The sequence below is a fragment of the Catharus ustulatus genome, chromosome 1, assembly GCF_009819885.2.
Source record: "Catharus ustulatus isolate bCatUst1 chromosome 1, bCatUst1.pri.v2, whole genome shotgun sequence".
Classification (NCBI taxonomy): domain Eukaryota; kingdom Metazoa; phylum Chordata; class Aves; order Passeriformes; family Turdidae; genus Catharus; species Catharus ustulatus.
Window position 1 is genome coordinate 120,059,462 of NC_046221.1, and position 27,643 is coordinate 120,087,104.

At 38.7% G+C, this 27,643-nt stretch overlaps 1 protein-coding gene across 2 annotated transcripts; it reads right to left on the bottom strand.

Annotated features, from left to right (window-relative positions):
• Positions 1-627: 627 nt before the first annotated feature.
• OPRK1 (opioid receptor kappa 1) lies at positions 628-27,643 on the bottom strand. Of its 2 annotated transcripts, none has more exons than XM_033076124.2 (5): positions 27,288-27,633; positions 23,794-24,168; positions 22,993-23,319; positions 8,726-9,078; positions 628-4,284 (listed from the first exon to the last, which is right to left on the bottom strand). In XM_033076124.2, the coding sequence occupies exons 3-5, from the start codon at positions 23,250-23,252 to the stop codon at positions 3,752-3,754; spliced, it is 1,146 nt and encodes a 381-aa protein (XP_032932015.1). In that variant the 5' UTR covers positions 23,253-23,319; positions 23,794-24,168; positions 27,288-27,633; the 3' UTR covers positions 628-3,751. The 2 variants fall into 2 exon arrangements, with proteins under 2 accessions (XP_032932015.1, XP_042635818.1); XM_042779884.1 differs by lacking the exon at positions 628-4,284 and adding an exon at positions 6,755-6,873 and having other exon boundaries at positions 27,288-27,643.

Genomic DNA, 27,643 nt, shown 5'->3' on the forward strand with positions numbered 1-27,643 from the left:
AGTGGGTGCCGAGCAATTGCATTGGGCATCAGGTGTCTGTCTTGGGTTTTATTTGTCTGTCTCCTTTTTATTACTAATAGTATTAGCATTAGGATTAATGCTAGTATATGTTACTTTGTTTCCATTATTAAACTGTTTTTATCCCAACCCCCCAGTGTTTTGGAGGGGCGGGAATGTGAGAAAGCAAGTCCATTGTTCCTTGTAGTCAGGTGAGGTTAAATCACAGTGGTGTAACCTAAAGCTGAGCAGTCCTTGTACAGTGTGTGGCAGGTTTTACCCAATGCACCAGGAGAAGCAGCTCCTGCTTTCAGCTCCTTCCCTCCAGCAAGCTGCACCTAGAGCTTGCCCATATTAGCCACACAGTTGGACGTCAAGACACTTTTAACTGAAAACACTTTTAACTAAAAAACACTTTTAACTAAGTGATCAAAATCTTCAGTCTGAGATAATTCCACCTTGCATGTCAGGGCTTTATGCAACAACAGTTTCCAATCCACATGCAGTCCAACAAAAAGAAAAACCCAAGCCGAAATACTTTGATTCAGTCAGTTGAAACATCTTTCACTCTATCTGGCATTGAATAGATGTACTCACTATATTGTATTGCACAATTAAAAATTATCCAGGTACAATTAATTTTTTTATTTGACAGATTACATAACTTACCACAAACTCAACCATTTTTTCTGAATCCACATTTTTTTCTGAAGAAAAAACTTCAATGGGAAGAAAACAGCCACATTTACAATGATTATGTTTGATTCAGAATTGATAAAAAATTAAGGAAAAAAATATTCCAGCACACTCTCCCTGTCTTTTTTGCAAAGATTACATTAATTTAACAGAGCCAAAGGGAATTCTGGCTCAAACTGGTGTGTTTTCCTTTTGTCTTTCACAGAAGAAAAATTTCATTTTCAGTTTCCTCTGAATTTCTCATCATGTTGAGATATTGCTCATTAACTACACTTGAGGTTGTTTCTCAGCATCTGAGCATCATTTCTCTGCCATATGTTGGTCTGTCCTGTACCAGAACACCAATTATATTTTCCAAATAAAAGATTTCTCAGTTAAAAGAAGCAGAAAAGACAAAAATTGACATATTAACTATCCACACTAGTTGATTGATTGGAATTTAGCCCCACAAACAGGTCCATGACTTTCGCAATACTGAATTTTTGGAACCTCCAAAAAGAAAGGGAGGTAAGAGTGGTTTCAGCAAGTACAACTAATTCCCAGGCTTCCTGCATGTGTCTGCCCCAAGTTATCTTCCTCCAGGGCCCATGGGACAGCACAGCCTGTCCCTGTTGTCCCATTCCCCACCCAGACAAACTCCTGGGCCAGGCAGCTCCTACCTTGCCTTCACCTCTTGCTCCCTCCTGGAGACAACATGAGAGAGAAGGCAAGGCCAGGAGTTACAAAGAAAATGAAGTGCTTTGCAATGGGAATTTAATCATCTACAGGCATATTCTGAGTAAAACCATTGTATCATTTTTAATGTACTTTCTCATGTGTTACAGACACCTTGGCCAGTTTTCTGCTGTTGTTCAGTGAAGTGTAATAAGCTGCTTAATTTGACAAGAAAACTTCTGAGACACCTTTCTACTGCATTCAAACTAACTTGGTGTTAATATTCCAAGAAAAAAATAAACTTTTAGGACACATTCTTATAACATTTTGTAAGCTTAATTGTTAGGAAGTTCTACTTTCCTCCCACTATGATAGAAATTATGATCTCCTTCTTAAAAACATAAACCTCCAAAAATATTATTAGAAGCCTCCTTTTTGCAAATTAAGAACATTGATTTTTCATTACAATACAGAGTATTGCACATAATGTGTAGAACAAAATTCTATTCAAGTACAGACATACATATGCAAATGGTAAGTCATTAAAAATAACACAGGTTATTTTGAATTAAAATAGTTAATTAGATTCTAGTTCTTTCCCATTTCACTTGCTCCTAACTTGATAAATATCTTAGATTTTCAACTTTTGTCTTAAACATTCTCTTTTTGTGGCCATTTAAAGATCAGGACCTAATTTAGAAAGGTGGATGCATGTTAAAAAATGAATGAATTACAGAATAGGAGGTGACACTCATTCAGCAGTTGTGTGAGCATCATTCATTTCCTCAGGTAAAGCAAGCATGAGGGTCAGCCATTCATTCTTCATGTAGAAACAACCAGAAAGTGCTAGAATTGTCCAGAAAGAGTTACCTTGAATATTCAACCACAACATCATATATCAACTTGATATCAATATTACACACATGACTATATTAACAATTAAGTGTATGGAAGTCTTGCAGGCTGAATTTCCGCAACTCTTCCACAGAAACTGGACTACTAGCTAGTCCAAGATAAAATTCATTATTTGTACTGGCGTGCATAAAGAATTTTTGGTCTGGTAGGACCAAATCAGATTGTGTTTCTGAGAAAATCTACCATGAGATGAAGGCATCCACCTTATTCTTTCTTTTGTATATAGAACAAAATTAACAAGAAGATATACGGTGTATCTGTTAAGGGTGAAGATAATGAGAGCATTCCTCCAAATTTCAGCAATAGCAGTAGTGGGAGTTGTAATATATAACATCAGGAAGACAAAAGTCTGCAGACTGGAAATTAGGCTCAGTTTTGCCTTCAGCAATCTAGAAACTTATTTTGCTCTGCCTTGATACCTCCATCTTCACAGGAAAACAGAGAAAATTACTGACTTCATAGGACTGTGTCAAAGAAAATATATCAGCATCAATAAACCAGGAACTTTTTCTGTCAAATGCCATTAAAGCATCCAGTAATATTTAATTTCCATTGTATCAATGCAGTTAATTCATGTGCTACTTCACTTGTTTCTAATTTGTCAAATATTTATTTCAGTCTGCTTACATATTGTCCAGGAAAACAAGTTACACATCAGAGTGTTTCCTCCATGTAATGCATGTAATACAGCTTTTCATCACTTTTTTAACAAGTGAAGTATTTGAAGTTTTCTAGATTCTTGTTCAATATACACTCTGAAAATGCATATATTAATTATTCAGACTCAATAAAGAAACAACCACCTTGGAAAATCACACATACAAAATATTACACATAGGTGATTAAACATGTGATAACAATTCTCCTTAAATTTCAATGTTTTTGATTGCCAAAAGGCTTTACCATACACAGATACAATAAAATCACTTTGGTATGTAGGTAGATCATGCTTAAATTTCACAGCACAGACAAGGGTTACAGATATATTAATTGAGGACAATATTTATTATAGCTCTGGCATTGTTCACAGAAACCTAACACTCTTCACTGTTAAAGAGGATCAAGTTATCAAACTCTGTACTTTAGAAGCAATCACTGTTGGAGCAGAAGTTTCTGGTGTAGCTCAGTTTTCTGACCAAAAGTTGCTTACTACAATGTTATATATTGTAAAGAGAAGAGCCAGAAGTATTCTCATCCAGAATCACCAGGTGAAACACTATCTCCTCACCCTGCAAAAGTGTGTTGTAGTGCTGGCTCAAGAACAACAGATGTGGTGCCAAAACCTGACCATCATCCAGGTCCTCTTAATTTGAGCTTGTTTTCAGGAGATTCTTTTTTATTGATAGTAAACTTGCTGGGATTTCTGACACATTCCAGAAATGTCTGTCTGGGTGAGTCGATTTCAAACTGCAGTGGTAATCTGCGTCAGTCCGAGGTCGTTGGACTCCTCTCTCTCCTGAGGACAGTAAGATGACATTTCCACAACTAGTCATACAGGTTTGTTTGTCCCACCTGCTTCCCTCATGTAAGCTGGGTCTTGCACAGTGTTTCTGACTCTGCTGGTGCTCTGCCTGTCCATCCTCATCTTGAAGGGGAAGCAGAAGTCCTTGAAGCATCTCTTGAAGTTTTCATCCAAAAACGCATAAAGGATTGGATTGAGGCTGCTGTTGGTGTAACCCAAAGCAATGCAGAAGTAATAGCTGGATATGGCAGCAGTACTGTGGGACACGTCCCCTAGGGCCTCAACCAGCACAAAAATGTGAATAGGAGTCCAGCAGATTATAAAAACTGCCACAACCACGAGAACCAACCTGGTGATGCGACGCAGGTTTCGATCTTTTTCTCGAGACCCGGAGAGAAGCCGTACGCTTTTCAGGCGCAGAATCATCAGAGTATAGCAAACAATTATAATGAGAACTGGAATAACAAATGCAAAGACGAAAACACAGATTTTCATGAAGATGTCCCACCACACATAATCTCTGTCTGGAAACTGCAAGGAGCATTCAGTGCTAGCAGTATCTAGAAGTGAAGGAAGTAACAAGAAAATTTCTTTGTTATTAGACATTCTAAACAATGTCATTATCATAGAATAACCTAGGAAAGATGATTAACATGTACTGTGATATTAATAAATGGTGTTATCATTAAATCACTCTAAGGAAGTTTTCAGTTAGCATTGAAACTGGTTTTATGCAGCTGTCTCTAGAAATTACTGCGTTTTGAGCTTTTTTAAAAGCAAAATATTGTATGAAATCTCTTTCCCATGGGAGGATCTAAAAAAGCAGAGCACAAAAACAAAATCTGTAAAGTTGTTTCTATTTGAATCTCACTGAAAGTTAAAACCAGACGGAGTACCAAGTTTGGCAAAGTAGAAATCTCACCATTATTATCAAACTACGTATGTTTTTGTCTGTGGGTGGAGAAAGATTTTTGGTAATATGAATGGCAGAAGCTGAAAGAGGTTTCGAGAGCAAGAAAATTTTGCAAATATATGATAATTGTGCAATAATCTTTTCCCATGTGGCTTTTTACAGCACAAATAGAGTACACACAAATGCTTACATTCAGAAAAACTCCTCGAAACATCATCTTTTCTCTTAAGCAGGAGCAAGCTAAATACAGGTGTGCATGGAGTCAAATGGAAGCTACTCTTTTTGAAGATCATGCAGTGCAGAGACTGCAGGATCTGGGCCACAGAGATCAGCCCACTCCTTTCCCATTACCCATGCCAGGATTCAGTCACAGGCTGTCACTTGAATGTATTTAACAGAAATATTTCATCTGACGGGAGGCAGCTAAGAAATTAAATACTTGAGGTTTCATTTGCTGACTTCATCGGAGCCTTCCAGCATATAAAAACATAAAAATAAGCAATAAGATAAATGAAAAAGCAAGAGAAGGGGTAAATTCACAACTACTCTCAGTAGTTCAACTCTGCTGAAGTCAGGGTAACACAGGGATTTTTCACTCTGAATTGTAGCTTAGATTTTATCCTGTAAAATTATTTGGATTTTTTTATCATTTTCCCCACTGAGTTTGTCATTCCTCTACAAATTATTATGTATTGTCTTTCATAGATTCAGATCTAAGAGTGAAATACTCCTGCGCATCACTTTTTCATATCTGTCTCCCTCAGGACACATCAGACAAAAAGAAATCAGGCCATATTTTCTTGTTATAAAAATGTTTCCCAAATAAAAAAGACACTGTAGAGAATTTGTTTTGAAAAACAGTTAGGGGTGAAAGTTATCATTAGAGTGCCATACACACATTTCCATGGCTAGAAATCAGAAAGCTGTTACTGGGCAATATTGACGTGAGATTTTATTTTAAATAATATGTGTGGCTCCGAAAGCTGAAAATGGAAAAGACATATTTTTCAAGGCCAATGCAGGATACTCAGATGACACCACAAGTATGACTTGACACCCAGTGAACTTATCTAAATGCTTTGTGATGTAAGTTTTCATAAGCATAGTTGCTTTTGCTTAATTTCATTCTAGAAATGCGAGCAATCATCTTCAAAGAAGTTTTCCTGTCAATTATTTGTAGTAGATCATGGCTTAGCAGTAGACATAAAATCAGGATGCAGCTGTATTATCTAAATTAGTAAAGATGCCTTCAGATGCGTGGATAAAAATGAAAAGTGTGATCAGGGATGGCTGCTCTGGGCCACATCCAGCTACTCACTGACTCACTCCCAGAAGAAATGGCCTCTTCAGATCTACTGACATATTTTCACATATTTATCAAAATTATTAGGTCATCCTCACTATATTTTTTGTTATAATTTGTAGTTGGCAATTTTAGAATTCCAAATTATCAAATAAAAAATTATTATCTTACATCTCATTGCAGTTTAATTTCTAAGGAAAATCTTATTCTAAATTCATGAATATTCAAGTATTGAACCTGATATATGTAATGCTACAGCACAGTACTTTATGGAATCCATTTACATTTTCACAGCTTACAAGTAGGAAACAGTCAATAAAAATTCTGGTCATAATGCACAATACCACATTAATTTTCTGGAACTTTGGAAGTGGAACATAATAAAATCCAATTTATATTTTAGTTTTACTGCCTGAAAAGTTGCAGAACTATGAATAGCCATAAACTTCAGATTTAATTCTGACATTTTCCACTTTGAAAGACAAATATTCCAAATACATTGATATGTTTAAGGAAAAACCCTGAACTCTATATGGTATTTGGTGTAAACATAATGTGCTTGATAAACTACCATTTAAGATTTAGCTTAATCTTCATCTAGGAAACATACATATTAGATACATAATATTGATTGTGCCACTTTCATACCCTTCATACTCTGACTGGCAGTATGAACAGTTAATTTTATACCTTTATTTTTTTGATAGCTGAAAATTCTTCAGCAAGAAAAACTCCGTTAAGGCCAGAGCAGAGAAAATTTACACAGATGTAAAATTTATTCAGCAGGAAAAATGTATCTAGAAGGACACACCTGGGAGCAATTCTGAGCTGTGATAACAAAATGGATTAAGTGAGCACGGTGATGGAACTTCAAGTACAACCACTTTCCATTTGCTGTTCAGTTGTTGCTTAAATGTGAATCCAACAGAGGCCCTGAAGCATATAAACAACAACTGTTTTAACCAACATAACATCAAGTTTCAGGCCTGAGCTCCAGCTGTCAGGCATAGGGAGCATCCTCGCCTTTCCCCTTCAGCATTTATCAGCTCAATTCGTGAACACACCAGACAAGGTAATTGGCACTAAATGCTCAAGAGAGACTTAAGATCAGACAAGCAGGCAGGAACAGTAGCAGCTGACAAGCAGTTGCCAATATTTCCAGCCTCATTTAGTCCAGCTGTGTTCTGTGTTACCAGCCTCTGTTTCACAAGTTAAAAAAAAAGGAGCTGCCTTCTACATGGCATGGAACAGACATTTAATGATTGCTGGCCCAGAGGACCCCCTTGATCTAAACGTGCTGCTGACATTGAATGACAGGAATATTCTGTTAGTTGAGCATGCTCCAGCAAAACACCTGTCTCAGCCAGTGTCCCATGACCTTCAAGGTCTCGTATGTAGCAAGACATTCTTCCCAAATATGCCTGAAGTTAATGTTCCCCCAGCTAGACCTTGTTTTATAGAGCCTGTCAAAACTTTACTGGGGAAAAGAGTTGCAGCAGAGTTGCAGACCAGGACACATGATCCCCCAAAGCACTGAATGAAGAACTTCCAGAGGACTTTTCTGTCACCTACGTAAGAGAAGACTAACAGCAAGGACAAAATCTATATATCTTCAGCCAAATCTATCAGCACTTGAGCAGCTATTACTTAAACAATTTTTCACATTGGTCTATGCCAAACAGCTTAACATACAGCATCTATTTTCTCTGCCTGATGAAGCGGTGTCCTTAGGTAAACATTTGTCTCAAGAGGAGTGAAACCATTCTAAATAGAAAAGGTAGATAGTGGAGGAAATTATGAATAATTTTTCTAAAGGTTGTTTACATCTCATACAAGACTCCTACCAAATAAATGCCTTGTATTTTATCCAGCCATCCAGTAATGAAATTACCCCAATCCAAGGACACCATTAGAAGTCTCCAGCCTTTTGAAGACAGCAAGTTGTCCCTGCACTGCATTTGTACCTGTGGGTAAGAAGCATACGTGTGTGAAAATGCTTCTCCCCCTCCTTCTCCAGGAAGATCTTGAAATCAGATTAACCCCTAGCAGAGCAATGAGTCAGGAGTTATAGGGGTTAAATTCACAGTCCTCCACGGCATAGAAATTTCAAGCAAAGCCTACACAAGGTTTTCATTGCCTTTGTGTTCTTGTGGCTGTTTCCCTGCCATAGCCTCCATAGCCTGAATTTCTGTGTCCTGTGACACTCCTTATTCTCAGCTTTTCAAGTTTCCATAGAAATTACCACCCTTTTAAAAATATGATCTTGAGATATTGTCATAAATAATGTATCTTAATTTTCTCTCTCCAGCTACTGACTTTTCCTTTCTTCACCATGCCTTCAAGTTCTATGAAACAGCTGGTGAAAATAAACTCCCTAAGAATTCTAGTTTCTGATCTTGAGACTTCATTGGAACTACTCTCACAACATCTGCAAAAAGAACCTGAAGCCCACATTTCAAGTTTCAGTCTAAACTGATCCTAGATTTATTTGTCCATTGTGATTAAACTCCTGATAATTTTCCTCTGCTGCCTGCATGTAGTTTTTGATGGACTCATTCTAGCACAGGCAGTGCTCCAAAGTGCATTTTGTTCTTTCATTTGGCACAGGCATCTGAACTTAAATGATTTATATGCTGTATTGTGATGTTCCTCTATGTATTTTGAAATGTCAGGAATTTAGATGTACTTTTGAAGAAGGACTAAATAAGGTTTGAGCAATATTTGAAGCTACAGTTTATCATCAGCTGAGAAATAAAAAGACTGAATTTTGAATGCTCACACTCACCTTCCCTGACTTTGGTGCCTCCAAGAACTATTGCTGATATACCAACAGATGAGGACAGCAGCCAGATGCAGATGTTGATTATCTTTGCTTTGAGAGGTGTACGAAAATCCAGAGCCTTCACAGGGTGACACACAGCAATGTATCGATCAACACTCATCATGGTGAGTGTGAAAATGCTGGTAAACATGTTGTAATAGTCAATAGAAATCACTATTTTACACAGCACATCACCAAAGGGCCAGGAGTTCATCAGGTACTCGGTGCTTTGGAAAGGCATGGTCGTGGTAACAAGAGCATCTGCCATAGCCAGGTTGAAGATGTAGATGTTGGTCGCCGTCTTCATCTTTGTGTACCTGCAGAACAAAAAAGTAAGGCTTTATTACTACAAGATATTATTATGTTCCTTCAGATATGTAACAGTCAGGTTTGTCCATAGTTGGGCATTTTCTCATCTGTGATAGAAATGCATACAAATGCAAGACCCTAGGGGTAAAAGTGAACACATTTTATTCAATCTCTCAGCACCTTTGTTAGCAGTTAGAGCTATTTACCACAGGCAAACCAGGTATATGAATACATTTACAGTAATTTCAAGATTATAAGCTGCACCATTTTGACTAAAATTTTGGTCCGAACCCGAAGTGCGGCTTATAATCAGGTGCGGCTTATATATGGACAAAGGATGAAAGGTTGTTGTTTTAGTTTGGAGGATAAGTGTCTGCTGAGAAAGGCAGGAGCTTCTCTTTGAAATGGAGAATGTAAACCCCCTCCCTCCAAATTATTATAATTCTGAAATCAAGCGGCTCTCAGGCAAAGATATGGGAATTAGGAATAACAGTTCTTTTCTAGGGAAATAAAAATAGAAATACAGTCCTACAAAGAAACAAACTCCAAATCCTGACAAAGTCAGAATGCAACCTGACACCCCATCAGGCAGGGTGTTGGTAGCAGTTCCATTAAATGGTGGATGCAGTCCCCTTGCAGTGACAGATGTGGTTCAGTTGAAGCAGTGCTCCTGTAGAAGGTGCAGTTTCCCTCTAAAGGTCCAGTGGTGATGTGGAGAAATCCAGTTTCCCTCTGGAGTCCAGTGGAGAAAGGGGTTCCCTTAGTGTCCCAAAACCAAAGTTTTTATTTTGGTAGAGAAATGTTGGGCTCTTCCCCCTGGCTGGAGCAACTTCCAATGGGATGAAGTAATTTTATCAGACCCACAGTGGGACTCAATGGGCCATTAGCAGAAAATGACTCGCTGGAGGAAGGATGGGTTGTGAAAAGATAAAGAACAATGCCCCGCCTGGTTTCAATGGATGGCCCATTAGCAGAATATCTCCCGTGGAGATAAGGATCACTGCTCCCACCCTCAACAGATGGTGATAGAATAGATACCTTTTATCACACTCTGTGTTGTAATGTGCGGCTTATAATCAGGTGCGGCTTATAATTGTGAAATTGCTGTAATCTAATTAGACAAATTTCAATTCTATTTTCTCAAATCCCACTACAAGAAAATATCACTGTTTAATTTGGAATTGATAAAAATGTTTTTTGTTTCCTTTTCTTACAGCTGTCAGTGATAGTGAGATATCTGGGTTTGGTTTGTGGAAGAAACTTATCCCATTCTCCAGTAAGAAAACAAGGTAATTGCTATTTCTGCTGGGCCAGATTGCCTTTTATATGATAGTTTGTCTTTCTTGAATTGACTCGAGTGCCAGCTGATACAGTTTTAGTAATTTCCCTTCCTTTTTCCTTCGCTGCCTATTTCTTCTTCTTTCTTATCATCAGCTTTTCCCAGTCCCCTTTTATGACTGATAATGTAAAAGATCACTATGTTTAAGTAGGATACCACAGTGGGGAAAAAACTGTCATGGCAGTATTTTTTCCTGCATTCTTTAATTTTATCAAAAGTAAGCCATTGTTTTGTCCAACTATTAGTTACCTGCCTACATAGAAGAACAGGATCTGATTTTTGAGATGACACCCTGCTTTGTTCAGAGACAGTCTGCAGAGGACTTCCCTTTATGGACACAACGGATGAAGAGTTTTCTAACATGGGAATTTACCTATCACTCCTTTCTGAAATGCTTCTCCTCAATACTTGTGTTTGCTCATTGCTGTTCATTTATCATTGGATTTAATGAGATTTTCTTTCTCAAAACTGCTTCAGTGCCATAGTTTGAGTGTGTGTCCAAACTAGAATGTGCACACGTAACACACATAGAAACACACGTAGCTACATTTTGTATACTAATAATTTACAGTGGAAATACAAGATTCAACCACTTTAGTCAATGAACACGTAGGACAATGTGTCTATTTGTCTTTAAAACTTTGACATGTAGAATAAAAAAATATTTAATAAGGAAATAGAGCAATGCTGCCAAATTGTGCCCAATATGTAAATTCTCTATTGAATAAAATGTAGGCAGGAATTTAATTTTATGACCAATACGAAATGTTAAAAATAGAATTGTTTTTTCTAAGATCTTCTAATTAAGATTTATCGAGGAAATAAAGCCAAAATAGTGGTTTGAAGCAAAGGGAAAAATAACACAAGGGAAGAGAGAATATCTCCTTCTCACCCACGTACCAACCCATCAACCCCCCACTAGATGAATCTCCTCAAGAGACCCATCAGGAGAGGAGGTATTCTGTACTGTAGGTTAAATTATAGCCCTTAAGGCAGTGTTCAAACACAAATATGAGTTCTTATGGTTAGAAAAAAACAAATATGACATATTAACAGAGAGAAAACTTCCCTCCTGGTTTAAAAAAAGGGAAAGAAAAAATATTATCTTCAAGTATATCTCAGCTGTAAGACCAAATAAAAGTTCACTAAAAACTCAGAACGCTCTCCTAAAATGGACTAATTTTCATTAAATGAAATAGAATAGTAGAGGGGCAATTTTACTTCTACGGACATCATGATGATATTTAGAATTGCTGTCTTGTTCATATAGTAATAAAAAGACCGTGGAAAGTTGGAATGGTTGTATAAAAAGCACTAAAAATAAGTGAAGGGACTGAAAAAAATACTTTGACTAACTTAAAGAGCTGAGCACATTTAGTTTATTAGAAAGAACACCAAGAGGTGACTTGATTACAGTGTCTGAAGACCTTCACAGGGAGAAAATAGCAGGTACCAAAAAGTTCTTTCAGACTACACAGAAAAGCATAACAAGAACAAATACATAAAACTCTTCAGAGAGAGAAATTCAGCTTAGAAACAATGACAGCTCTTTCCTAAGAGCTAAGGTGATTGTTATGGGGAAAAAGAAAGGGGTAATTTTTCCATCCACTGATGCCTGCAAATCAAGGTCTGCTGCTTTACAAAGGATTTGCTTCAGTCACATACAAGTTACTAGACTCAACACAGGAACATTCAGAAGAAATGCAATGACCTTTGATATGCAGAGGTGATACAAGTAATCATTATCCTTAATCATTATTTCTGTAGATCTTTAAAAACTTTGCCAAGGGTTTAAATTGGGAAGGTTTTCTTTGAAAATATAGAAGAATTAGTTTGACCTTTTTTCATTTAAGAAAATCAGAAAACTGGGGGGAAATGTTTAAGAAGATTTTATTAGCCTTGAAAAAGCAAATATTTGACAGTTTTTCTATCGCACATTTCCCATTCCTTGCAACCTTAATTCAATTCTTCGATGTGCATATCTTACAACTTCATATGCCGTATTCTTCCAGCACCACCACCCTTTTTCTTCTCCCTAGCCTTCCAGTGGAAGAATAACCAAGAAGTGCTGTAAAATAGGGCTAGTAAAAAGCTTGATTACTTTTGCCAGGAAATATTGACCTATGTATAAATGAGGTATTGGCCTTTAAATTTATTAGGCAGTTATTAGATAAAGTCATACATTCATTTAGAAGTTTATAAAATTCAGAAATGCCTTTGAGAATCTGGACTCAATCATTCAAACTCCTTTGAATGTTTTTAATTAAACAACTAAAAATTATTAAATGTCTACCTGCCTCTGAAGATATGTGCTTGCAGGTTTAATCAAAAGTCTTGATAAAGTAATGGAGTGACTGCTGTAGCTGTCAGACCCTTTCAAGTGGATCCTTATCAATTCCACAAGATGAGGGATTTGCCTGCTTTCCTACAACTCATTCAATTGCATCAAATCATAGAAAGAAATATATTTTGTGGTCTGGAGTTTTCTCACCATATTCTGCATTCATTTGAGCAAGGTCAAAACAATGGTTGTGTAAGGGAATCTTGTCTTCCTTTGCAAAATTAAAATTCTTGATCAAATATCTGAATTCATTTAAATTAAAAATATTTCTATCTGCTTTAATTAATTCAGCAGAACAGATAGCGTAAACTCAGACATAATTGTAACATTGGTGGCACAGTAGGAATTAATGACATTTTCCTAGTGTCTGTGGTACAAGTTTCAAAGACTGTTATAATATTTATAAACTCCTGTAACCTTTTAATAAAAGCCATTTGCCATCCACCACATTGGTGTCCACGAGCACATGGACAGAGTGGTCCTGGGGTAGGGTCACCGTGCCGTTCCTGAACCAGGTCGCTACGCCTTGAGAAGGCAACAGCCATGGTTTGTTGTTATCAACTGCTCATGGGAAATCCCATGTCTAAAAAATGGTTTGTTAAGTACTGGGACTTCTTAAGAAAATGGCAACATCTCTAATACTACATGAGAACAGGAAGTCCCTCTTTTAAACCAGGCGCTAAAATCTAATTTCAATTGCCAGAAAATATTCTGATCACTTAAGCTGGTGGATCTCAAGACTGCTTGCAAAGCTATAAGCAGGCCTTGAGCCTCTGTAGACTAAAAATTGGAAGATATATCAAAGCTACAGAAAAATAGTCAAGATTAAGCATAACACTTTAATATGGATATGCTTTTTTTTAATGGGCATATGATGAAAGCTTTTAAGGAGCAAGTTTTAAATTATATCTACTTACCTGTCAAAAGTAAAATTCTCAAAACTATTAGGCATCATTCATTTTCCAAAAATGCAAATTTCTTTGAGACTAGCTTTAAGCTGACCCCTAGAAATTTCCCTCTATTTCTTGTCTGATCATTGTCTGTTCTTTTTCCCTCTGGAGTAGGACATGCTTTTAAGACAGTAAATAAGAAGAAATCACACCTCCAGCCTATGCTATCAATGAAATTGTATTAACAGAAGAGGGGAGCATGCTACTAAGGATTTGGTGTGCTTTCAGAAAAAAATCTGCCAGTAGAGCCCCTTAAAGTTATTATCTCAAGCAGAGGAGAGGAGTGTGATTCTAAAGTACATATTACATTATAAAAGCTTATAAAAGGTGAGAAAGAGGCTCTGGTCAAACTTTTTTCATGTAACTGTCATAGGATGAAGTAATGAAATGCTCCCTGCAGTGTGAAATGAGGGATGGGGAAGGGAGCAAAACTAAAAAATGTGCTAAAACATTCTCCAGTTGCAGAGGGAAAGTACAAAGGCATCAAATACAATGAGGAATAGCAAACACAGATTTTTCACAGATACTTGGGTAAGTGAATGAAAATTAAAGCTAAAGCACATCTAAAGCAAATTGCAAAAACACCTATCAGCAGGATGCAGGCTCTGTTCCACTAGGTTCCTCTGAATGAAGTATATGGAGATCAAGCAGCTGAAAACCTTAGTCAGGAAAGCTCTAAATCTCCAGGCTATATTCTGAGTACACTCACTATAATATTGCGTCAGAACAGGAGGAAAAAAAACAACAAAAAAAAAATACAGGAGGATCTATTCCAAACCCATACATGTCGAAAGGATGGCTCTCTCTTGGATATTCATGATCCAATATAAAATCATATGCCAATATGAAATGAAGGCTAAGGTCATTTAAAGAATATATAAATTAATATGCTACGCTTTTCTTGCTTGTGTTATATGATATTAGCACATTTTGAATTGCCATATTTTAGCAGTAGATGACACTTTAAATAAAGGAAAATATTCTTACTGCACATATTTAATGGTTGCCATCTTAATCATCAAATCTTTTAGGACATGACAAAAAAATTTCTGTCTACAAAATTATATCATAAAGTGGAATTTTCTTTACTAACAAGCATCTAAAGATACCAATTTTAAGGTAGTTCAAAAAAGAAAAGCATAACTTTGCCTTTTATTCCCCCCAGACAACATAATCTATGTGAATGAAAGGCAAAAACTTTACAAATTTTCACTACCATTTCTTCTCTGCACTAGCCATAAATTGAGCCTGAACAAGACCTTCTGGATTCAGATTGGAAGTTTTTTTTCCTGAGCTAAAGAACCAGGCTCTGAATTTGTTATACGTATATTGTGGTCAATGTGGAAGAAAATTCACACTACTTAACAAAAATGAACTCATTTTTCTCCATCTATGATAAAGGCTTTTAATATTTTTATGTGAGCTCAAAAGCCTCTCTTTGAAGAAATTAAACAGTAGAAAAAAAGTGCTGTGAAATTTTTGCTTCTATGACTGATAGGAGAGCTCAGAGGTCAAGGTGCTGTGATTCACTGCAGATTAAAATGAATCAGTGAGAATGCAGAATTTCACTTAATTGGTACTTTATCTAAAGCCATTATGTCTAATAATATTATGAAAGAGCCTGGACAATTAGCTTAGACTATGTATCAAATTTTTTTGTTCTCTATTGGTAAGTAGAGATGAATACTGACCTTGTCAAGTAACTTATTCTATCTCTTGAAAAACTTCATGCTGCTGCAGATGTCTCCCAGGGACCAGTCATGCCCTGGGGAGTTCCCAAGGTGTTACACAGACCATCCTAATTCTTTTTACTTGTCATAAGTGCATTGCTCTAGTGAACATTGAATCTCTGTCTCTGGTAACATCCACCTTTCCTGTTATTCTTCTTTCTTGGAAGAATTTTTTTTTTTTTTTTTTTTTAATAAAGGGCATGAGTTTCCCGTGGTTTTGTGGGAGAGGGAATTGAGTAGAACAGAGATTTCCTGGAAAAGAGAACAAATCTCATTGCCCACGGAAACAGAGATAATATCTCCAGGAAAAGATTTCTCAGGGTCTTTCTTTCCTTGTTAGATGCAGACAACTTTTATTCAATGTTTGCTTCCCCTAGATGTTTCTGCAGGACAGAAAAAAAGGAAAGAGCTCAAAAACCATTTACTCAAGGGTCTTGGGGTATGGGTATCACTCTTCTTCCCAGAATAATGCACCTGGTCTCCTTTTTGCCACAGGGATGAATAACAACTGACATAGCTGGGAGTGTTCTATAGGACAACTACACACACAGATGTGTGGAGACCCAAATCTCTGGTCAACACTCCCATAATAAAGTTTGGGAGACAAGGGATTTCGCTCTATACCAAGTATAAGATTACGTGGTAAGAGAACAAATGCACATATCAGTAGTGAACCAGCTCAGGGAGAAATCATCAGTGCCTCTTAGGAGGCAGCTGGGAGGCTTTCTCTGGACTCCTCACATTTATCTCTTTTCCTTACCTGCCTCAGGGAAGCACACAACACAGACCAGCTGAACACACACATTCCCGAAGGAGATGATTCAAGTGAAATGCAGAAAACTTTAAGTCACAGTCAACAGAAGAGCAGAGCTTGTAGGTTCCATGGTGAAAATATTCTCCTGCCTACTTTAACAAGTCATTCTGAAAGGTGAGTCTAACAGTAAGTCCTGATGCAAGCCAGCAGCATGATGAAACAAAACTTTTCTCTGTGTGAACACTAAATGAATATTGAATAGATTGTCTGAATTAATCCTACCATGCAGCTTCTCATCTGTCACTATTCAAGGAGGTTTTTGCCAGTTGCCCAACAGTGGCCAGAGTGGCTGGACTACCAACAATGCAGTGGGAAGTGCATTTAGCAAATATAAAATCCTCTGTGTTCCACATGCAGCACAGCTAAATTTGGGAACCCTAGACACTCATTCTTAATGCACTGCTGACTTGTGGAGCAGAGATGAGCAGCTGTATGTTAGAAAGGTGGATTGGTATAAAAAATGGAGAAAACATGAAGGTCCTGCTCACTTTCTTTTGCAGAAGAATTTGCAGAAATTCATACACTGAAGAAAATTGTCTTTTCATACTCACGCAAAGATCAGAGATTTAATTGAGAACAATGTCTCAAAATTGAAAGCAGCAAACTGCCCAAAATGAATTTTAACTTCCATGAGGATTAGTAGGTGAATCTAATGAGAGCCGAACCCTCTGGCTTTGGGAGAAATAAATATTTCAAAGGTAATTCATAGCTTTGCATGACAACTTTCCCAATAGAACCATGTCAATTTAAGGCAAATTAACAAGTAATATTTTGATGTAATCAAAATCTAGTATTAATTTCAACCAATATTTTAAATCAATTTCATTTTTGTGCACATTTTTTTAAAGTTTTGTGCCCCTTTACATATTCTTTATTTATATCTTTTTTCAGTTTGTGGAGTGTCAGCATGGTCAGATATCCCTCTTCCAATATCCTTGTTGCATCTGTGCACAGTCTTTCCCCACAACTATTCCAGTTTGTGCACTCATGTCTGTCTGTAGAAAAATTATATTCCTACTACCTTTTCCACATGTCTCTCTAAATTCACAAAAGAAGATAGCAATAAGCAAAGCACAAAGTCTTCTTTAAGGAGAAGAGCACAGATCCCTCACTTTGTGAGAATTATCTGATATTTAGAGATGGGAGGTCCAAAACAGAGACCTGAAGTATACTTCTTGGAAGTGAAGTGTAGCTGGGTGCTTTTTCTTCAGAAAGAAATATGTAATTGGAATCAGAACTCTTCTTGGGAACCCATCTGTTTCAGAGAATTTAATTTAAAAGGGCAAATTTATCACAATTTAGGCAGTGACAGTGGGCAAGACAGGAAGATTATCTTCCCTTGTCCCTAATATCTTCCAGGAATTCAAATCATCTAGTTAAGAATTTCCTTTTACAACATCCTTTCAGCAAATTCAAAATCCTCTGTCCACAAAAATCTAAATTAAATATCCCCACTCATCCCTCATTTTGTCCTCTTCCCCAGAAGGGCTCAGCCAGTCTGCCCGCCCCAGCTGTGCACCCTCCCCATGCTTCATCCAGGATCATGAGCTGCCCACCACTCTCCCATCTGACAACAGGAAAGTTATCTCGAGCTTTCTGCCTTGCCAGCAGCCAAACTGGAAAGTTCTTCTAAGTTTTCACTTTCTTCCAGTTCAAAAAGGTTCTCTATAATTCATCGTGCTTGCAGACACTGATTCCAGTTATGCCTTTCTCTGAACTAAATGATTACCTGGCTGTTATCCCAGCGGAAATGTCTGGATGGATACCAAATTACTTTTCAGAAGCCAAACACATTACTCACTATAAGCTATAGCCCCTCTTTAATACTGTCTCTAGTAAATATTCCTTTCAAGCCTTTCCTCTGCTCTCCCTGCCTATTTTCAGTATCAGCTCTTCTTATCACAGCATGACCATGAGCTGGGTTTCTTGTCAGCTTATAAATCCCAGGTCTCACTTAGTCACTGTCTAGCTGGGTTTTAAAAGTATTAGAAATAGTAACATTTTGTTTAAAAGGTCTGTGTTTTCAGACTATTGATACCCTTTCATATGCCTGTCCTCTTTCATATTTCCTGTTGCCTTGTTCTTTGTGCCATCTGTAAAAGCTTTCGGTAATGATCAGTCTTCAAAGTCGTGATGGAAATTATGTCACGTTTGAACTAACACTGCAGAACTGATCAAAATTACCTCCATTCAGTGAGGTAAGGCTAAAATGCTCTTTGAAATCTGTGATGAATTGCTATGAATCCATTTGATGCCTTTCTGCTGGTAGTAGTAAGCTGTCAGATTTTTGATTAGCAAAGGAAAGGTTAAAAGTCCTAAACTTCACAAAGTATAGTACAGTTCACCTTTTGCCTTTAGCAGCCAAACCCTTGATTTCATAAAGGAACGAAATCATACAAACTACCAGCAATAGGGAACAGGTAATTCAGTTAGACTGACTCTTCTGGAGCTTAAATTTTCATTTCAGAACAATATTATTTCCAAATATAATTTAATAAAATTAGGAAAATAATTTAAAGCAATTTAACAAGTGATCTTTTGATGGTATCACAATCTATTATTAATTTAAACCAATGTGTTGAATCAATTTCATTGTTGTGTACTTTTTAAAAAGAAAATGTTATTCTTGTTTGGAATGAATGATGAAGAAATTTTAAAAACAATGTGGCAAGGAGTCAATTTTATATGACATTAGTTAATACACTCTTCCTGTTATGTAAGATGCCATTCCATTCAATGAATACAAGAACAAAAATATATTAGTGGTAAAATATTTTCTTCCACATTAGACTAAGCAGAGGATTATAAGGTCTCTCTTTTCCCTTAGGAATCAATCTATGTATATGTAACACAACCTCTTCTTAAAAATTCTTGAATGTAGAAAATTATTTAGTTCACTGGAAGCTTGAAAGAAGCTTGATCCTGTTGATATCAGTTGGTATCAGTAAATTACTTCAGGAACAATGTGGTTAAGATAAATACATAGAAAAAGTGCATCTGGAGAGGGTAAGAGAGAGCATCTCCCAGAGTTATATCAGAGTATGTTTATGGTTTTGATAAGTACAAATCCATAGCTAAAGCTATAACTTTAGTCAGATTTTCTTCTCTGTAGCGGTCACAAGAAACTACCATTTTGCTTACAGACAGCATTGAAGTTTGAAGAAAAAAGGTCATGAGGGAAGAGAAATGGAGAAAAAAGCCCTTTTGCATCCAAGGACAAATAGTTCTTTTTTATCCCCTCTGGCCAACTATTTTACCTCCAGAAATATCTTCTGAGACCTCAGAGGAAAAGGTAATCTCAAAAGAAAAGGTTTGGGGTTGAGGCGGATTCTGGTAATGCCAAGAACCACACAGCTTCAGGACTTTCCTCAGGTGAGGTCAGACAACTTTACCTGGTATCTACAAACCCATTTCATGCTTCCCCTCCTCCTCCATGGGGGAGGACTGTGCTTCTCACACAGTACCTGTATTTCCCACCAGTACAAGTGGCAATGGGATGCCCTCTTTTTCTCTTACTCTCTCCCCAGGAAAAGCAGCAGCCATAGGACAGCATCACATCCCACGTGCCGTGGCTCAGCACAGACTGTCCATCCACGCAGCTGACAGCAGAGCTCCTTGGGATGGTGCATGTGCTCACAGCTGATCCCAACATGGGGATGGTTCCTGCAAACCACCCACACTGGGAGAGCCAACTACCATGGCCAGCAGCAGAGTGCCAGTCCACTCCCTACTCAGCACAGAGCTTCTTCTGCACATTAAAAATGACCACTCTGTCTGTGTCTGAGGAGCCCAGGGTGTTTACAATAGACCTGGTCTTTCTCTGTTATAAGCTTTAGTTTCACTTTGGCTTTTAAATCTAACTTGTGTGCTATGTGTTTAAAGACAGTAAATGCCAGCATCTCTATTCTACATGTGAGAAGACCATGAAGTGACCTCATCAAGACAGGAAAAAGTGTTGAAACCTCATATTAAAACCAAGAGAAGAATCCAGGTCTCCTGATAAATGGTTTAAGAGGCCATGTTGTGGACACTGTACTAAAGGACCATTCCCAACCAGACTTCAATACAATTCTCTCCTCACAGGAGCTGTATCAGACTCAGCTACTTTTCTGTCAGGAGTTTGTACATGTGATTGAAGTGGCATTCTCCTGATATTTTTTCCTCTGAGGAAACTCTTGAGTTTTCCCTCTCAGCAGGAAAACACCCCACCAGAAGTGTAAGAGATTTCATTCACCCAGCACTCTATGCACAGGCTGCTGACTCACTGGCATCCATGAGCTTCTTTAGCAGCCCTTATGCAGAAGTAGCAAAACCAGTCCTGTAGTGGTATTAAAGCAAGGAATTGGCCAAGGCCTGCCTATACTACAGGTTGTGGCTGAATTTGAGCCAGTTTCTGAGGTATCTCAAGATTCTGGAGTCTCCTAAATCTACCACAGCACTGGCAATTCAACACTTTGACTGAAAGTCTCAGAACACAAGGGTTCTTTTTTTTTTTATCACTCAAAGAGTGACCCAGTGTCAGGCCTGGAGTGTCAGGCAGCTGGGCCAGATGATTACAGCAATAATTCCAACTGAACTATTCTAACAATATTAGATGTTTAAATGAGCAAAGGGAGAAGGAGTCATGCCTGCCTTGTTTGCCTCTTCAGAGGGGAGGAGGAGAGCAGATCTGGAATTCAGAGTTAAAAAAAATACAGCAAAGGGCCTCCAACAAAGCTTGTACTCAGCTGGAAGGTAAAAAAGAGCCACAGAATATCCCCATCCTATTTCAGAGTTGTGGCAGCTGGAGGGGGGCTATTGTGGGATGGATGGGGGGCAGGATCTGCCTCTCCCTTACCACCTTCTCTTGTCTTTCCTCATAAAAGGACATCCCTGCAGGGTACATTGTTCATAGGTCATTAAAATCCATCCTGTGAAACAATCATGCAGAGAGTATATGTGAGGAAAAAATGGAGGGAGACGAGATGTTTGGAAAAAAATGAAGAAAATAAACCTCTTGCACGAACATTTCCAGCAGTTTAAGACCATAAGAAACATTTAAAACTGTTGTCTTACATATGCTGCACTTCAGCTAATGATTCTACCAGTGTTTAAAGCATTTGCCACACACAGAAGACCTAGGAGAGAAAGATAACAAAAAACAAAACAAAACAACAACAACATAAAATTACCAACGGTGTTTTGTCTTATTTATTTATTTTTTTACCACGTAATCGAGAGATGGGTTAAGAGAAAATTCAAGGAAAGGCTAATGTGGGAACTAGAAGGAAAGTGAGCAATACCTACCTAGATCCTTGCAAAAATAATCTTAGGAGGGTAGCAGAAGGAAATAAAAAATAAATATATATGCACCGGTAAGTTTGGATTTATTTCTGCTCCCCAGGCCAGTTAATCAGCTATTTTTGTTACCAGTTGATGGCTTAGAAAATCTCTGTCTTTGCAGCTATGTGACTGTCAAGCATGGAGTCTCTTTTCTTGAAGGAGAAATAAAAAAAAAATTTAAACCTCTACCCTGAATGAAAGGCAATAGAACATGCAGGGGTATGAAAATCACATTATAAAACTGGAGCAACCACTTTTTCTAACTGGCCCCTGGCATCTTTCTTTATTGTACTGACTAGTAAATGGAATTTTATTTTCATTTTTCAAGACTATTCACCTGACTATGACTCATCTTTTTGAAGTACTTTATCAACAACTTCAGTGGTTCTCATAGTTTCCCCTTATATCAAGTCTGACAGTTACTTCATCATTCTGCAATTGTTTGACCCTTATCATGCATGCTTTACAAAAGAGAATCCCTTCCAATACCTCAATTTTTTCCATGTGCAAGCTTATTTCATTAGAGCAATGAATACTCCACAGTTCTGGGATTTTTTTTTTCCCCAGAAACTTTATCAGAATGTAAACGGGCTGTGAAGAAAGAGTCCAAAAAGTTGCATGATTTCATGCCCTGGATTGCTCATTATCACCCTGCCCAACAGCATTGTCCAAGCAAGCCTATAGATTGCAAATGAAAAGCATGAAAAGAGAGGAAGCACAATGCAAGCTAAAATATACAGTAATACATGAGTGTAAGGGCAAGCATAAGAATCAGTGCATTTCACCAGGTGATTTAGTTTGAAACCTTCACAAACAGACACAGAGCTTTCCCCCTTTCCTGAAAAACAGTGGAAAAAGTATTTCAGCACTCTCTCTGCTTTCTTCAATCAAACACCAACAACTGGACTTAAACATGCTGGACAGAGAAAAAGCATCCCTTGATTTACATTAAGCCATTCCTCCTATCTTTATAATTTCCTGGCTTTCCCTCCTTATTAAGCAAAACATTAGATGCCAAGGCAGCGATGTATCAGTGTCCACATGACTGGACTCATAAGCTGTCCCTCGGGGTCTCCTTACAATGGGAATAAAAGCTGCCTTGTAGAAGTTTCTTTCTTTCACGAGAGCCTTTTTTCCCCTCAGATGCCAGTAGCATCTCATCCCTAGAGGGCAGCCAATGAACACAGCTGCAAGCACAAAGCGCTTTCCCTCAGGCTGCAGGATTTATCGTGCTTAACCAGCTTGTCCCTTCTGTGTCTAACACAAGTCCAGGCAAACCACCGTGACTGACAATGTTTGGGTCATTTCAGTTGCTTTTTTTTCCTGTTCCTCACAGTAGAGCTTCCATAATCCACCCATTCCTCACCCTGCCAAACTTAGGGACAGTCTTTCGCACTTCATCCAACTGGTACCCAAAACCTCTTACCTTATGATGACAAACATGACCAGGGAGTTTCCCACCAAGCCAACCACGAAGACCACCGAGTAGACAGCAGTGATGATGATGGGAATGGCAGGGGAGATGCTGGTGTGGTTGTGCTGGCCATCCCCAAAGAGCCCAGTGGCGTTGCTGTCATAGTCTGCCCAGCCTGGCAGCCAGCTGCTGCTGGTGCTGGGGGGTCGGCAGGGCCCTGGGGAGCAGGTGGAGTCTGGCTCCTCACGGAAAATCTGTATGGGGGCATCCATAGGGGTACAGTCCCCACAGGCAGGAGGGAGACCAGGAGGAGAGTGCACACAGCAGGAGGCAGGTATGCTGGATAGAGGGAAGAGAGAGAAAGAAACAGAAGTATTTTTATAGCCACAGAACATTAAGACCTCTGAAACTTATATGTGTTAAGGGGAGCTCTGCTGTGGCGGGAACTGTAATTTGCCAAGCAGAGATTTAAGCAAATCACATTCATATTAAACAATTGCAAGTTTTATGTCTTGCTATGTAATGCTGCTTCTCCAAGTGCACAAGGAAAGTTTTCCTCCACTTTCAAAGGCAAGCCAGATGGGAACAGCTCAGATCCACCCCCACACTTTAACCCTGTCTTTCCCATCTTTCATATTTTAAGTCAAACTCTGTCTTAACATGGGCTCCTCATTGCCTAAGCTCTGCTATAAAGGGGAATGAGACAGAGAAACCCACCACCTCTCTGCACACCTGCTTTGACATCCTGCCCTGAGTTATTTCCTGAACCCATGCCTGCTTTCATAGAAAAGACACATTAATAACAAAAAATACCTTTCCAGTCCAGGAAAAGAAGTGGAGTCCTCACACAGGTGCTCCTTGGAGGAAAAGAAAAGAAAAAGCCGCTGTGCTCAGCTCCTGGAAGTGCCACAGACCACCTAGGACTTTAGAATGTGAGGCTCCTGTGCCCTCAGAGAGGCGTGCTGGCAGCAGAGCCGGCTCCCAGGCATGAGCTGTACCGTGCAGCAGCAGCAACAGCAGCAGATGCTGCTGCTGTTCCAGCTCCCACCACTTCGCCTTTTCTCTCTCAGGCTCCCTCTGCCTCCCTCTCGCTCTGCCAGGGCTCCAGCAGCACTCTGCACTGATGCACACGTTCTTCACTGTCTCTGTCCCCGCAGCTCAGAAGCTCACATGACTTCTTTCTAAACACTGAGATGCAGATAAATTAAAAGAAAAGCAAGAAATAAGTTCTGTTACGAAGGAATGCTTATTTTTATACACTTCTCCAAGCTGTCTTTCCTCAATTCCCCTGCACTCCCAGGCCTCAAGAAATAATTCTCTTTGCCTTATTGAATCCCACAGGATTTCAGACTAGTAGACACTGAATAAAAGAGGAATTTTAAGTTTAGATGCCTTGCCTGGTCCATCAGCTCTTTCATGCCTCAAATCCACAGCTGTGTGTCCAAAACATTTCTCACTGGGTACCTGTGCCCCTTTTCCTTTGCACCTGCAACTCCAAAGTCAGAAACTGGCTACCAAAGAAAAGAGGGGCACCCAAAATACTATATAGCTTTTTCAATCTGTCCCAGACCATGTGAGAAGCCCAGAAATCCCTCTAGCACTTCATTCTCCCAGCTGTAGCCAGAAACAGGGAGGTGGTGTGTACAGAAATCACATCCCTTGGAGTTTATCCCTGATATAGTCCCTCATGCAGGAGTTGGCAAGGCACCAATATGTGTGTTTAAGTATCCTTTAACTTGCACACAGACCTTGAAATCTCCGCAAGAACTCTCTCTAGAAGGCGAACTGGGAAAGAAGAGGCAAGACCCTGAGTTATTCCTACTTCTTCAGAAGAGGCTGGGAACAGCCGGACTGGCTGCCTCTCAAAGTTTGCAGCAGGAAAACCAGTCTCTGGAGAGAGGCTGTGGGTTTCCTTCAAGCTTTTCCTATCTTGAAACTTTACTTCATGCTCCTCTTGTTGAGTGTCTGTGATACTACTAAGCTTTCTATCCTAAAACATTTTTTTTCTAAACCTACAATCAAGAGATTAAATTATGTCAACTCTGAGTGAGAAGTCATGTAGGAGGTTTAAAAGGTAACATCCTCTAAAGAGAACACCCACTCTTAGAGGAAAAGGCTTGTTCAAATGTGATAATGACTTTGGCTATGGTCACTGCTTCCTCCAGACTTCAGTAACTGCTCATGATCATGTGTATAGAGCTGCCTAAAAGTTTCGTATCTAATGATGATGGATAAAAATGCAAAATAGCAAATGTGTGATAGAAATGTCCCTGAGACAGGGACACAAATCTGTCAAGTAATCATATTTTTGAGGATGAAGTAGATCCTAACATAAAATGTACTCTGTTGGAAAATCTCAGCTTTACAGAGACAGGGTGACTGAGATGTGTTTTTTAAAAAGATTTTATTCTATTATTGAAGGGTGAAACATAAGAGATGTAAAACTTTGCACTATTTTATTATTTTGTAAACTTTCAATCAAACTTTAAAAATCCTATACAAATCCATTTCCCACAGTACTCAAATTCTGTTTTGATCCTCTGCAATCCACGATCTCCTGCCCATGTACTGAAGGGAGATACTGTTGCTATATCTTCTCATAAATAATAAATAATTTTACTGGCAATTTTCAACTTCTTATTAGCATCTTCCACAGAATCTTCCACATTTTCAATTAAAACATACAGGACAGATTTAAGATAGCAATGTTTTAGCACTCATTGGTAATTTAGTTTTTGTGAGCAATAATTTTGTCACTGCAATTCCTACAGGTGGATCCAAAACGTCTATATGGGGAAGAAAAACTAGTATTGCTCTGAGTAAACCTGCAGCACAGATGATACAAAAAAAGCAAGATAAATAGCAGACTCATAGCTTTTACAAGCACCAATGGTTGGGCAGTAAGCTGCTCATCCTCTAGCTAAATTCTGTGCTGAAACTCTCTATGGATCTTAGCACAAAAAAGATGCGCTCACGGTTGTAGTCACTGGCCCTTCATGGAGTTTGCACTGTAACTACATGGAACTGGAGGTGGAGTTTGACCACAACATGGCAAATTACAGGTTGAGCCAGAGGCAACGTTTAAGTTGCCTGATGCTTTTTGTTTATGTGTGTTCCATGTTGGAAGCCCAGTTTGTGCTCTTGGTTGCTGTAGGACTTAGTGATACAGTAGAAAGGAAGTACTTGGCTAAGAGAGATGGGTTGTCTTCTGAAAGTCAAATCATATGCACTGTTAAAAAATAATCTTTTCATTTCTTGCATTGACTTTGCTAATGAAATCCTGAATACCAGGATTATCTTCAGTAACTGGTGTCACTGCAGGTACCAGAAACAACCACCATGATATCGAAAGAAAAACTAAAGGCAGAGAGAGAACCAGTGTGCATCACCATCTTCCTCTCCTTCAACACCTAACTGCACAGTGCTTCTGCACCCTTCCCAACAGTCCTGTAGAAAAGGGCAGGAATCTCTGGAGTCACGAGGGCAGAGAAATGCAGGGTTTGCAGGTGACCCAACCCAGACTGCCCATACACCAACGCCAGAATCCCCTGCTCCCTCTAAGGGCTTACATTGATAGAAGGTCCTGCTTTCGAAGGAAAGCAAGGAAATATTTAGAGAAGAAAGACAGCATAAGAAACCCATCATCTCACAACTCAGCTGTAATTTTCCTCCAGGAATGTTCTTACAAACATGTGGCTTGCATGCCTGCCAACTTTTTGATGTCGTACTTTATACCGGATAGTGTTCACCTCACTGGACTCTGGGAAAAGCAACAGAAACCACTTGGACTTTTAAAATTAAGAATATAAAAAATCATACACCAAATTCCATCATTATATAAAATTGTTTAAGTTGTAAATTTCAGCCCTCAAAAGTGAAAAAAAATATCGTGTTCAACTGCCCTATACCTAGGAACTACAAGTGCATTTACACAAATTTTTATTTTCCCCAGGCTCTCTGCCTCAGTCAAATATCAGCTACACAATATTGCTAAATATAAGTGGAAGAGCAGCCATAAACTGGGAATTTTGTATCTGTAAAGTGTTTTCTTTTGCAATCCTAGCGAAATTCTTTAAATGAATAAGAAACACGGGGGGAGGGAAATACATGATATTTAACAATAGCAGATAGGAAGGGCTTCAGCACTGTCTTTTTTCTTACCAAAAGCTAAGGAGCTGCCCCCATCGGCACAGTGTTTTAAAACCTTAAAGGTGTGGTGGGACATTAATTCAGCCCTGACTCAGAGGTAAGAATGAACCACTTTGAATCACTGGCACAATGATGGCAGTACCATGCCATCTGCTCACCGTGTTGCAGCACAGAGCCACCTCCGTCACCTCAGCCCACTCAGGCTTCGAGTGAAAGGTGTTTAGTTCCTGGCATTGTTTTCTAGACATGGGTTTCAGCCAAATTTGCAGGACAAGACAGACCCTGAGGTTCAGCCATGATTTGTAGCACCAGACACTTTGGAACAGGATCATTTCCAGAGATCATCTTCTGTGCTAGAGGCTGGAAAAGAGACCACATGAGTTAAATGGAGCACACTATCAAGGTGCTTTTTCAGCTAATATTTGTTTTTACTATGTGTTTGACCAAAGGCTACGATGATAGTGAGCCTGTGTAAAGGTAGGAGATGCTGGAAACACTTTCTGGCAGCTCCAGT